At 35.1% G+C, this 12,494-nt stretch overlaps 1 protein-coding gene across 1 annotated transcript in view; it reads left to right on the forward strand.

Annotated features, from left to right (window-relative positions):
• The window catches only part of LRRIQ3 (leucine rich repeats and IQ motif containing 3), a 236,253-nt gene that overhangs the window by 20,525 nt on the left and 203,234 nt on the right, over positions 1–12,494 (forward strand). The window contains exons 2-3 of the mRNA XM_024119868.2: positions 1,087–1,335; positions 5,279–5,602. Of these exons, the coding sequence (XP_023975636.1) occupies positions 1,087–1,335; positions 5,279–5,602 (573 nt within the window). The remainder of the gene's footprint in view (positions 1–1,086; positions 1,336–5,278; positions 5,603–12,494) is intronic.

A 12,494-nucleotide genomic window follows, 5' to 3' on the forward strand; every position in this document is an offset into this window, starting at 1 on the left:
CATTGAGTATGATGTTAGCTGCAGGCTTATAATTTATGGCCTCTGTTATGCTGAATTGCAGTGTTTTTGTACCCACTTTGTTTAGAGTTTCTATTTAAGGATGTTAAATTTTTTCAAATGATTTTTCTGCGTCTATTGATATGACATGATTTTTATCCTTCATTCCATTTTTGAGGTTTATCACAATTATTGATTTACATTGTTGAATCATCCTTGTAGCCCTTTATTGCCCCTTAATTTCATTGAGCTGCATTTATCAGCCTTTCCCACAAAGATGATCACTCTCCTAACTTGGGGATTCATCATTCAATGCTCTTCTTTATTTAACAACATCTTTTAACCAAAATTATTATACAAGGTATGTTAGGGTATAGTTTTCTCTTTTTTTAAAAATAAATTTATTTATTTATTTATTTATTTATTTATTTTTGGCTACTTTGGGTCTTTGTTGCTGCGCGTGGGCTTTCTCTAGTTGCGGCAAGCAGGGGTTACTCTTCGCTGTGGTGCATGGTCTTCTTATCGTGGTGGCTTCTTTTGTTGCAGAGCATGGGCTTCTGTAGTTGCAGCACGCGGGCTCAGTAGTTGTGGCTTGTGGACTCTAGAGTGCAGGCTCAGTAGTTGTGGCACATGGGCCTAGGTGCTCCATGGCATGTGGGATCCTCCCAGACCAGGGTTCGAACCTGTGTCTGCTGCATTGTCAGGCAGATTCTTAACCACTGCGCCACCAGGGAAGTCTGAGGGGTATAGTTTTCTATGTTTGTTTTAGTTGTATTGCCTAGAGGTGATGTTTTTATCCCAGCTATTTCATTGAATTTCATGTTCTTTAAGTATTTCAGGAAAAAGAAAGTTTTTCTTCCTCTTACTGATTATTTCATTGATGAGAGAAATGATACATTTTTGAGTTGTAATTATATACGTTATATATTTAAAATGCTTTGGGATAGAAGGTTTTATGGAAATTATATTCTTAAAAATTTTAACTTTTCTACCCATTTTATTTTCACTGTCTATTAGAAAGTGTTTTTTTTCATATAGATTTATTTTTGAAAGTTGAAAAAAACGTTCAGAATTTCCCATTTTTCCTAGATGTTTCATGGAACAATCACAGAAGAGCTAACCAATCATAGAGAATGGAGTCACTATAATGAAAATATAATGGAAGATCAAAAAGATTTTGTTTTTGTGAAGTTCAGTGGCCTTCATTTAAAATCTATGGAAAGTTTTCAATCTTGTATATCTCTTAGAGTGTGCATCTTCTCAAACAATTTTATTACAGATATTCGTCCACTTCAGAGTTGTATAAAATTAGTCAAACTTGATCTCCATGGAAATCAGGTAAGCAATAGCCATTTCAGTTATCTGCATATAAATGAAGTTGATATTGAATAAGCACTTATGTTATCTATGTACAGTATTCCTCCCAGGTAGTCTTATATGTGAAATATAAACAATTTAAAACTAATTAAAAAATATATATAAGCACAAAAATTTTAAGTATAAGCAAACATTTTTAATTTAAAATATCTAGACCCAACAGTGTGTGATTTGGTTTACTTCTTAAATCCACAGTCTTAAGACTACTTCTTGACTTCTTAATTTTTTAACAACATATAATTGACATATAGTATTACATTAATTTCAGGTATAAAACATAATGGTTCAATATTTGTGTATATTGCAAAATGATCACAATAAGTCAAGTTAACATCCATCACCAAAGAGTTACAATTTTTCCCTGTGATGAGAACTTTTAATATCTGCTCTCTTAGCAACTTTCAAATATATAATCCAGTATTATTAACTGTACTCACCCTGCTGTATATTATATCCCCAGGACTCATTTATTTTATAACTGAAAATTTGTATCTTTTCAGCAACTTCACCATTTCACCCACCCCCTCTGTCTCTGAATCACCAATGAGTTCTCTGTATCTGTTTGGTTTTTGTTTGTTTGGTTTTTGCTTTTTTAAATTCCACATGAGTTAGATCATATGGTACTTGTCTTTTTCTGTCTGACTTATTTCATTTTGCATAATGCTCTCAACATCTACATTTTGTTGAAAATGGCATGATTTCATTCCTTTTTATGAGTCAGTAGTACTCCACTGTGTATACACACAACATTTTATTTACTTATTCATCTATAGATAGACACTTAGGTTGCTTCCGTGTCTTGGCTATTATAAATAATGATGCAGTGAACATGGGGATGTATGTGTCTTTTTGAGTTGGTGTTTTCATTTCCTTGAAATAAATTCCTGAAGGTAGAATTGCTGGATCATATGGAAGCTTTATTTTGAATTTTTTGAGGAACCTCCTTGCTGTTTTCATAGTGGCTGCACCAATTTACAATTGCACAAACACTGCACATGGTTCCCTTTTCTCCTTATCCTTGTTATTTCTTGTCTTTTTGATAATAGCCATTCTAATAGGTGTGAGGTGATTGAATTTGTGGTTTTAATATGCATTTCCCTGATGATTGGTGATGTTGAGTATCTTTTCATGTACCTGTTGGCCGTTGGATGTTTTCTTTGGAAAAACATTAACTTAGGTTCTCTTCCCATTGTTTAGTTGGATCGTTTGGGTTTTTGCTATTGTTGTATGAATTCTTTATGTATTTTGAATATTAGCCCCTTCTCAGATATGATTTGCAAATATTTTCCCCCATTCAGTAGGTTGCCTTTTCTTTTCTTTTTTTTTTTGTAAGATTTATTTTATTTATTTATTTATTTATTATTTTTTTTTGTGGTACGCGGGCCTCTCACTGCAGTGGCCTCTCCCGCCACAGAGCACAGGCTCCGGATGCGCAGGCCCAGCAGCCACGGCCCACGGGCCCAGCCGCTCCGCGGCATGCGGGATCCCCCCGGATCGGGGCACGAACCCACGCCCCCCGCATTGGCAGGCGGACTCAACCACTGAGCCACCAGGGAAGCCTGTAAGATTTATTTATTTATTATTTATTTATTTTTATTTCGTTTTGGCTGCGTTGGGTCTTTGGTTGCAGCACACGAGATCTTTGTTGAGTATGTGGGATCTTTCATTGTGGTACGTTGGCTCCAGAGCACATGGGCTCTGTAGTTTGTGGCACACAAGCTCTCTAGTTGAGGTGCGCGAGCTCAGTAGTTATGGCACGTGGGTTTAGTTGCCCCGCGGCATGTGGGATCTTAGTTCCCTGGCCAGGGATCGAACCCACGTCCCCTGCATTGTAAGCTGGATTCTTTAGCACTGGACCACCAGGGAAGTCCCAGTTGCCTTTTCATTTCATTGATGGTTTCCTTTACTGTGCAGAAGCTTTTTAGTTTGACATCATCTCACTCACTCAGTTTTGTTTTTTTTAGCCTTTGCTTTTGGTGTCAAATCAAAAAAAAATATTGCCAAGACCCATGTCAAGGGGCTTACCACCAATGTTTTCTTCTAGGAGTTTTACGGTTTCAGATTTTGTGTTCAAGTCTTTAATCCATTTAGAGTTAATTTTTGTGTATAGCATAAGATAGTGGTCAAGTTTCATTCTTTCACAAGTGCCTGTCCAGTTTTTCCAACACAATTTATTGACAACACTCTTCTTTTCCCATTGTATATTCTTAGCTCCTTTTTTGTAAATCAATTGAACATATATGTGTGGGTTTATTTCTGGGCTATCTTTCTGTTCCATTGACCTTTGTGTTTGTTTGTTTGTTTTTAAATGCCAGTACCATACTTTTTTTTTTTTTTTTACTGTAGCTTTGTAATATCCTTGAATTCAGGAAGTGTGAGGGCTCCAGCTTTGTTCTTTCTCAAGATCATTTTGCCTATTTGAGGTTTTTTGTAATTTCATACAAATGTTAGGATTATTTGTTCTATTTATGTGAAAAATGCCACTGAAATTTTGGTATGGCTTGTGTTGAATCTGTAGATTGCTTTGGGTAGTATGAACGTTTTAACAATATTAGTTCTTGCAATTCACAAGCACAGAGTATCTTTCAATTTATTTATGTCTTCTTCAATTTGTTTTCAATATGTCTTATAGTTTTCAGTGTACATATCTTTTGCATCCTTGGTTAAATATATTCCTAGGCATTTTATTCTTTTTGATGCAGTTGTGAGTGGGATTGTTTTATTAATTTCTCTTTCTGGTAGTTAATACATAATGTGTAGAAAGTCAACATAATTTTGTGTATTGATTTTGTATTCTGAAATGTTACTGATTTTATTTATTAGTTCTAACAGTTTTTTGTGCAGTATTTAGGGTTTTCCATATACAGGCATACTGCATTTTATTGGGCATCACTTTATTGCACTTCACAGATACTGCATTTTTTTTATAAATTAAAGGTTTGTGGCAATCTTACATTATCAGATGATGGTTAGCATTTTTTAGCAATAAAGTATTTTTTACTTAAGATTCATACATTGGTTTTTTTAGGCATAATGTTACTGCACACTTAATAGATTGCAGTATAGTGTAAACAACTTTAATACGCAGTGGGAAACTAAAAAATTTTTGTGACGTGCTTTATTGCAATATTTGCTTTATTGTAGTGGCCTGGAACTCAACACACAAAATCTCTGAGGTATGCCTGTATAATATCATGTAATCTGCAAAAAGTGACAGTTTTACTTTTTCATTTCCAATTTGGTTGCCTTTTGTTCCTTCTTCTTGCCTAATTGCTCTCTCTAGGACTTCTAACTTCCAGTGCTATGCTGAATAAAAGTGGTGAGAGTGGGCATCCTTGTCTTACTCTTGCTCTTATAGGAAAATATTTTATCTTTTCACCACTGAGACTGATGTTAGCTGTGAGCTTGTCAGATATGGCCTTTATTATGCTGAGGTACATTCCCTCTATACCCAGCTGGTTGAGAGTTTTAATCATAAATGGTTGTTGAATTTTGTCAAATACTTTTTCTGTATCTATTGTGATGATCGTATGATATTTATCCTTCATTTTGTTAATGTGGAGTATCACTATCACATTGATTGATTTGACCCCTTAAGTTTTTCATGTAAGGAAAGTATTTTATAAAAGTTTAAAGAGTCTGCTTATTACAAAGGGACTTTTATTGAATGGAGTATATATGTTTGTTTATTTAATTACACTAGTAATTACAGACACCTAGTGTATTTTGGTTTACCCCAGTCATCATTTGGGTAATTAGAAATTCTGTTTTTGCTTACTAATGAGAAATTTGCTATTTGGGAAAATATTGAATTATAGAAGATGTTTAATATTTTTCCTTTTTCAATGTAATTCATGGAAAATTTATATTTGTATTTAACATATTATTATTAATGGTATTTCAGATCAAGAGTCTACCAGATACCAGGTTTTGGAGTGGATTGAAGAACCTAAAACTCCTCTATCTACATGACAATGGGTTTGCAATGTTAAAGAATGTATGTATGTTATCTGCTTGTCCAAGCCTCATTGCCCTCACTATGTTTGATTGTCCAGTAAGCCTTAAAAAAGGATATAGACATGTTCTTGTCAACAGTATATGGTCTCTCAAAGCGCTGGATCATCATGTGATTTCTGATGAAGAAATAATTCAGAACTGGCATCTTCCTGAAAGATTCAAAACATATAACCACCGACTTTTCTTTAATTTCTGCCCTGCTTTGAAAAAGGTAATTGGCTTCATTAGGGTTTCATTTTAAATAAATGTATAGAAGTAAAATTTTAGCTTCTAAATTCTTTACCTAAATTATATAAACCAGTATTTTTTATCATTTACATAAAATATAGTAAATTAGTGAATATATTAGGAATGTCTCATAACTAATAATTTTTAAAAGCCTATATACCTACTGCTAAAAATTACTGAATTTAGGATTATCAAATTGTAGAGAAACAAATATTTGACTTTTTTGGGTCTCCATTATGTTTCAATAGCTTTAAGGAGGTATAGCTTACATACTGTAAACTTCACCCATCTTACATGTATGATTCCATAATTTTGGTAAATTAACAGTGCTGTATAACTATCTTCACAATTCAGTGTTAGAAATTTCCACCACTCCACCAGTTTCCTTCCTTCCCATCTGCAGTTAATCCCCACTCCCAACTTGGTCCTAGGTAACCATTCATCTGTTTTCTGTCTCTATTAATTTGTTTTTCTAAATATTTTATAAAAATGGAATCATAGAATATGTAGTCTTTTTCACCTGCCTTCTTTCACCTAGGGTGATGTGTTTGAGCCTTATTCATGTTGTAGCATGTATCAGTAGTTTGTTCCTTTTGATTGCTGAGTATTATTCCATTATGTGAATGTATTACATTTTCTTTGTTCATTCACCAATGGACATTTGGATTATTTCTAGTTTTTGTTATTATGAAAATGCTGCTGTAAACACCTACTTACATGTCTTTGTGTAGACATATATTTTCATTTTCTTTGGGTAGATACTTAGAAGTACAGTTGCTGGGATGTATGGTAAGTTTATGTTTAACTTTTTAAGAAACTGAATTGTTTTCTAAAAAGTGTAAACCACTGATGCATGAAGGTTCCATTTTCTGTATGTCCTTGCAAACAGTATTTTCTATCTTTTGCACTATAGACATTCTAGTAGGTGTGAAGGGTATTTCACAATGGTTTTAATTTTTATATCTCTAAAAAGTAATGATGATGATAAGCATCTTTTCATCTGCTTATTAACTATGCATATATCTTCTTTGGTCCAATGTCTATACAAATTTTTTGCCCATTTTTAAAGTGGGTGTTTGTCTCATTATTGATTTGTAACAGTAGATATCTGGGTATAAGTCCTCTATCAGATAGAAGAATTGCAAATATTTTCTCCTAGGCTGTAGCTTGTCTTTTCATTTTCTTAATGGTCTTTTTTGAAGCAAAAAGTTTTGAGTTTTATGAAGTCCAATTTAGAATTTTTTGTTTTATGTATCATGCTTTTGGTGTTATATCTAAGAACTCTGCCTAATTCAGGGCCAAAAATTTTTTCTTTTATGTTTTATTCTAAAATTTTAATAATTATATCTCTGAAATTTATATCTATGTTTGATCTTGAATGAATTTTTTTTACATGGTGTGAAGTAAGAGTCTAAGTTCATTTTTTGCATGTGGATATTCAATTATACCAGCCCCATTCCCCCAGTGAGTTGCCTTGATATTTTTTGTTAAAAATCAGTTGACCATAAATGTAAGCATTTATTTCTAGACTCTCAATTATATTCCAGTGGTCTATATAGCTGTTCTTATGGCAGTACTGCACAGTCTTGATTACTATAACTTTGTAGTTAAGTTTCAAAATAGGAAAGTGTGAGTTCTCCAACTTTGCTCTTCTTTTTCAATATTGCTTTGGGTATTCAGGGTTCCTTGCATTTCCAAATGAATTTTAGGATCAACTTGTCAGTTTCTACAATGATTCCTGCTGGGGTAGTGATAAGTATTCCATTGAATTTATAGATTAATTTGTGGAGAATTACCATCTTTATAATAGTATTCTTGTCCTTCAACATGAACTGTCATTTTATTTAAGTACTCTTTAATTCTCTCAGTTTTGTTGTTTTCAGTGTACAAGTCTTTCACTTAATTTTTAAAAATTTATTTCTATGCATTTTATTTATTTTTGTGATATTGTGAATGGAATCATTTATTAATTTCATTTTGGATTGTTTTTTATTAGCATATCAAAATACAATTAAAATTTTATTTAATCTTATATTCTTCCACTTTGCTATTCTCATTTCTTAGTTCTAGAAGTTTTTGGTTAACTCAGAATATTTGTTTTTTAATTGAAAGTGGATCTCTTTTTTTTCTGTTGTTTTCCATATTTGAATGATTCCATTAGGAAATAGTTTATTTTTTTCAATGTTTAATTCCAGGCATTTGATTATTATTTGGATTTTTAATGGAAGAGGATAAAATATTCAATTTCTAAATAGTTAATATAGTGACATTATATGTTCAAATCACCATTGTATGTTGACTTTTAAAATGTTCAAAGAAGTACTTGGGAAACTTGATATTTAGTTGGAGGTTACAAAATACTTAAATGGATAGACAAAAATAGAAGAAAACATGCTTCATGTCATATGAATATTAGAGCAAATAAGTCATGTAAGTATTCAAAATAAGTGGTTAATTCTGCAGGTGTTAAACAAGTCAGGTACATGATATAGAAAGTAAAGATGTGTGTTTCAGAACAGTGTTTATAATATGTTGTAAGTATATATAATTCTACATATATACATATATAAACATTGAATAATGTTTATTCAAAAATCTAAAAGCATTTGAATAGTAATCACATCTGAAAGGATATATAAACAATAAACAGTGATTATACATGGGAAGGCTGGGTATTAGAAAGTTGAAAGGCTTTTTGTAGCTGCATATGATACTTTAAAAATTATGAGTATATTAATGATTTTATAATAATAGTTTAAAAAACGTAGGGAAATATAAAACAAGGCAGTATTTAAGTCTGGTATCTTAACCAGGGCTCTAAAGGAAGAATTTCATTTAGGTATTCTAGTTGCATGGTATGGTGTATGTATGACATGACCCTTTTAAGGACAATCAAATGACTGAGGTTTATATAAGGAATTAGTTGGAAATTAGAGGCAGGGGGGAGTACTGAAAAGAATCTTGGATGATATACTAAGGAGTTTAGACTTCTTAATAAATGTTATGAAGATCTATTGAAGTAGTTTGAGTAGGAAATTAAAAGACATTCTGTCGTAGTTGGTGTCTATGAATAACTAGTTTTTATAAATAAAAAGTTTTTTAAAGGAGATTAATCCAATATTTTACTAGCAGATTAATGGGGATTAGGAGACAGATGAGGGCATCAAGACCAATTATTGTAGGCCAGAAATGATGTGATTAGGGTTGATACAGGAAGATAGCAGTGGCAAAGAAGAAAGAAGACAGCATAAAGTAGAGGACAGACACTCTAAAAGTCATTGTGGCAGGCACTTCATGTATTTTATTCCTTCATTCCTTTACCAAATATGTATTGAGCACCTAATATGTGAGAGGGATTATTTTGGATTCTGTGGTAAATAATACTGACAAAGGTCCTGCTCTCATGAACTCCAGTGGAAAGACATAGGGAATAAACTTGTAAGCAAAAAACAGTCAATCAGTCAATCAGTCAACCATAGAATGTCAGATAGTGTTAATTTCTAAATAAAATAAAATGGTAACATAGGATGAAAGGGGTAGAGATTGAGGATAATACTTTAGCTAGGGTGAATGGGGAGTGACTTTCTGAAAAGTGTTTTATCTATTCATCATATCCTTTGATTTGGAAAGGTATTACTCTCATTTTACAGAAGAAAATGAAATATAGTGACATTTAGGAACTTATCTAATATAAGACATCTAGACAGTCATGAAGCTGAGATTTCAGGTCTGTCTTGGTCTTAGTCCTGCAATCAACATTACATCACAAAGGACCAGTACAAAGATTTGGCAAGATTTTTTAAAAAATGGATTGAATGCAATAGGAGAAGAATAAGTGAAGAAAGACTGCTCTGGCATTTTGAACTTTGGGAATCAGTAATCAGTGAAATAAATAACCTAGTTAACAGAAATGGTGGGCATTTGAAGAGTTTTGGTAGAAAGTTAAGTTTGGTCATGTTTATTTGAGGCAAGATATTGATATTGAGATATCAGCCAGGCATTGGAAATGAAGAACTAAAATTCAGAAATAGTGTTCTAGGTCTAAGATGTAAATCCAGTAGTCATTTGCTCAAGCTCATAGTTGAAACCAAGCTGTCACAGGAAAATGTAGGGATCAATAAAGTCTAAGAGCTAAGGACAGAGCCTTAGAGCACAGTCTCATTTTGTGCATAGAAAACAGTGGAAACAATGACTAAAACAGAGATTGATCCAATGACATAGGAGGAAAAACAGAGACATGGTTTATTACCATTTAAGAGAAAAGAGTGATTTAAAATAAAATAATGTTTTTAAAGAGCCAATAAAAGTTAGCACTGATACAAAACTATTTTGAAAGGCTTTTTGATAGTGAAAAGCTTATTACATCTTTGGAATTTCACTAACTTGTAGAGGTGTATATGAAATTGTAATGGTTAATACATGATTGCCAAGTATAGAAACTTTTCTGAGAAAATTTTGGACAAAGGAAACATAATGCCTTAACTGTACACAAAAGATTAATGGAAAGCCTTAAAAAAAAGTGAGATGATACTATAATGGGGTTTTTTTGTTTTTGTTTTTTTTTGCGGTACACGGGCCTCTCACTGTTGTGGCCTCTCCCGTTGCGGAGCACAGGCTCTGGACGTGCAGGCTCAGCGGCCATGGCTTATGGGCCTAGCTGCTCCGTGGCCTATGGGATCTTCCTGGACTGGGGCACGAACCCATGTCCCCTGCATCGGCAGGTGGATTCTCAACCACTGCGCCACCAGGGAAGCCCCACTATAATGTATTTTTAAGCTGAGGGAAATTAGTTTTAATTTTTTAAAAAGAGGTTGAAAATGTCAAAAAAAAAAAGGGAATAATTGAAGAAAAATGTTGTGGAGAAAGCATTAATAGAAGACATCACAACTGGAGTAAGCCTGAAAGAGATATAGGTACACCAAATTCCAGCAAAATTTTTGTGAGTTGTAGAGATTTAAAGAAATCTATTTGAATAAAAGTTTTTCAGTTTACCTATAAATTTTTATTCATTATTTTTGCTAGAAGCAATGTTCTTTTGGTTATTCGTTGATTATTGAAAGATTTTATTTATAGCAGTATAAACAAACACTTGAGAAAGTAATAAATGAAAACCTATGGGGATATTTATTTATTTAGTAGTGTTTGAAATACATTTTCAAAACATTTAGTTGCACTTACTGAGTATAAGAACATTATGAAAACTGAAAAATTATAATGAACCTCATAATATTTCACATAATTTTTTCAATAAGTATTATTCTTTTATCAGAAGGGCATGCATGTAGAAATTTAAGAAGTCTATGTTCATTCTAAAAGAACAAATTAATGTGATTAAAACTTGTGCCCAGAGGAGGAGCTTCAAGATGGCAGAAGAGTAAGACACGGAGATCACCTTCCTACCCACAAATATATTAGAAATACACCTACATGTGGAACAACTCCTACAGAACACCTGCTGAATGCTGTCAGAAGACCTCAGACCTCCCAAAAGGCAAGAAACTCCCCACATACCTGGGTAGGGCAAAAGAAAAAACAGAGACAAAATAGGGACGGGACCTGCACCAGTGGGAGGGAGCTGTGAAGGAGGAAAGGTTTCCACACACTAGGAAGCCCCTTCGCGGGCAGAGACTGTGGGTGGCTTCAGAGCCACGGAGGAGAGTGCAGCAATGGGTGCGGAGGGCAAAGCGGAGAGATTCCCACACAGAGGATCGGTGCCGACCAGCATTCACCAGCCCAAGAGAATTGTATGCTCACCCACCAGGATGGGTGGGGGCTGGGAGCTGACACTCGGGCTTTGGTCGGATCCCAGGGAGAGGACTGGGGATGGCTGCGTGAACACAGTCTGAAGGGGGCTAGCGCACCACAGCTAACCCAGAGGGAGTCCAGCAAAAAGTCTGAACCTGCCGAAGAGACGAGACATTTTCTTGCCTCTTTGTTTCCTGGTATGGGAGGAGAGGGGATTAAGAGCACCTCTTAAAGTAGCTCCAGAGACGGGCGCGAGCTGCGGATATCATCGAGAACCCCAGAGATGGGCATGAGATGCTAAGGCTGCTGCTGCAGCCAACAAGAAGCCTGTGTGCAAGTACAGGTCACTATCCACACCGTCCCTCCCAGGAGCCTGTGCAGCCTGCCACTGCCAAGGTCCCATGATCCAGGGACAGCTTCCGCTGGAGAACGCATGGCGCGCCTCAGGCTGGTGCAACGTCACGCCGCCCTCTGCCGCCACAAGATCACCCCGCACTCCGTACCCCGCCCTCTCCCCGGCCTGAGGGAGCCAGAGGCCCTGAAGCCGCTGCTCCTTTAACGCTCTCCTGTCTGAGCAAAGAACAGATGCCCTCAGGCGACCTACACGCAGAGGCAGGTCCAAATCCAAAGCTAAACCCGGGGAGCTGTGCGAAGAAAGAAGAGAAAGGGAAATTTCTCCAGGCAGCCTCAGGAGCAGTGGATTAAAGCTCCACAATCAACTTGATGTACCCTGCATTTGTGGAATACCTGAGTAGACAATCATCCCAAATTGAGGAGGTGGACTTTGGGAGCAACGATATATATATTTTATTCCCTTTTTCTCATTTTGTGAGTGTGTATGTGTATGCTTCTGTGTGTGATTTTGCCTGTTTATTTTATTTTATTTTATTTTATTTTATCTTCTTTCTTTCTTTCTTTTTTTTCTCCCTTTTATTCTGAGCCATGTGGAGGACAGGCTCTTGGTGCTCCAGCCAGATGTCAGGGCTGTGCCACTGAGGTGGGAGAGCCAAGTTGAGGACCCTCGTCCACAAGAGACCTCCCAACTCCACGTAATATCAAACGGCAAAAATCTCCCAGAGATCTCCATCTCAACACCAAGACCCAGCTTCACTCAATGATGAGCAAACTAC

The sequence above is a fragment of the Physeter macrocephalus genome, chromosome 4, assembly GCF_002837175.3.
Source record: "Physeter macrocephalus isolate SW-GA chromosome 4, ASM283717v5, whole genome shotgun sequence".
NCBI classification, from domain to species: domain Eukaryota; kingdom Metazoa; phylum Chordata; class Mammalia; order Artiodactyla; family Physeteridae; genus Physeter; species Physeter macrocephalus.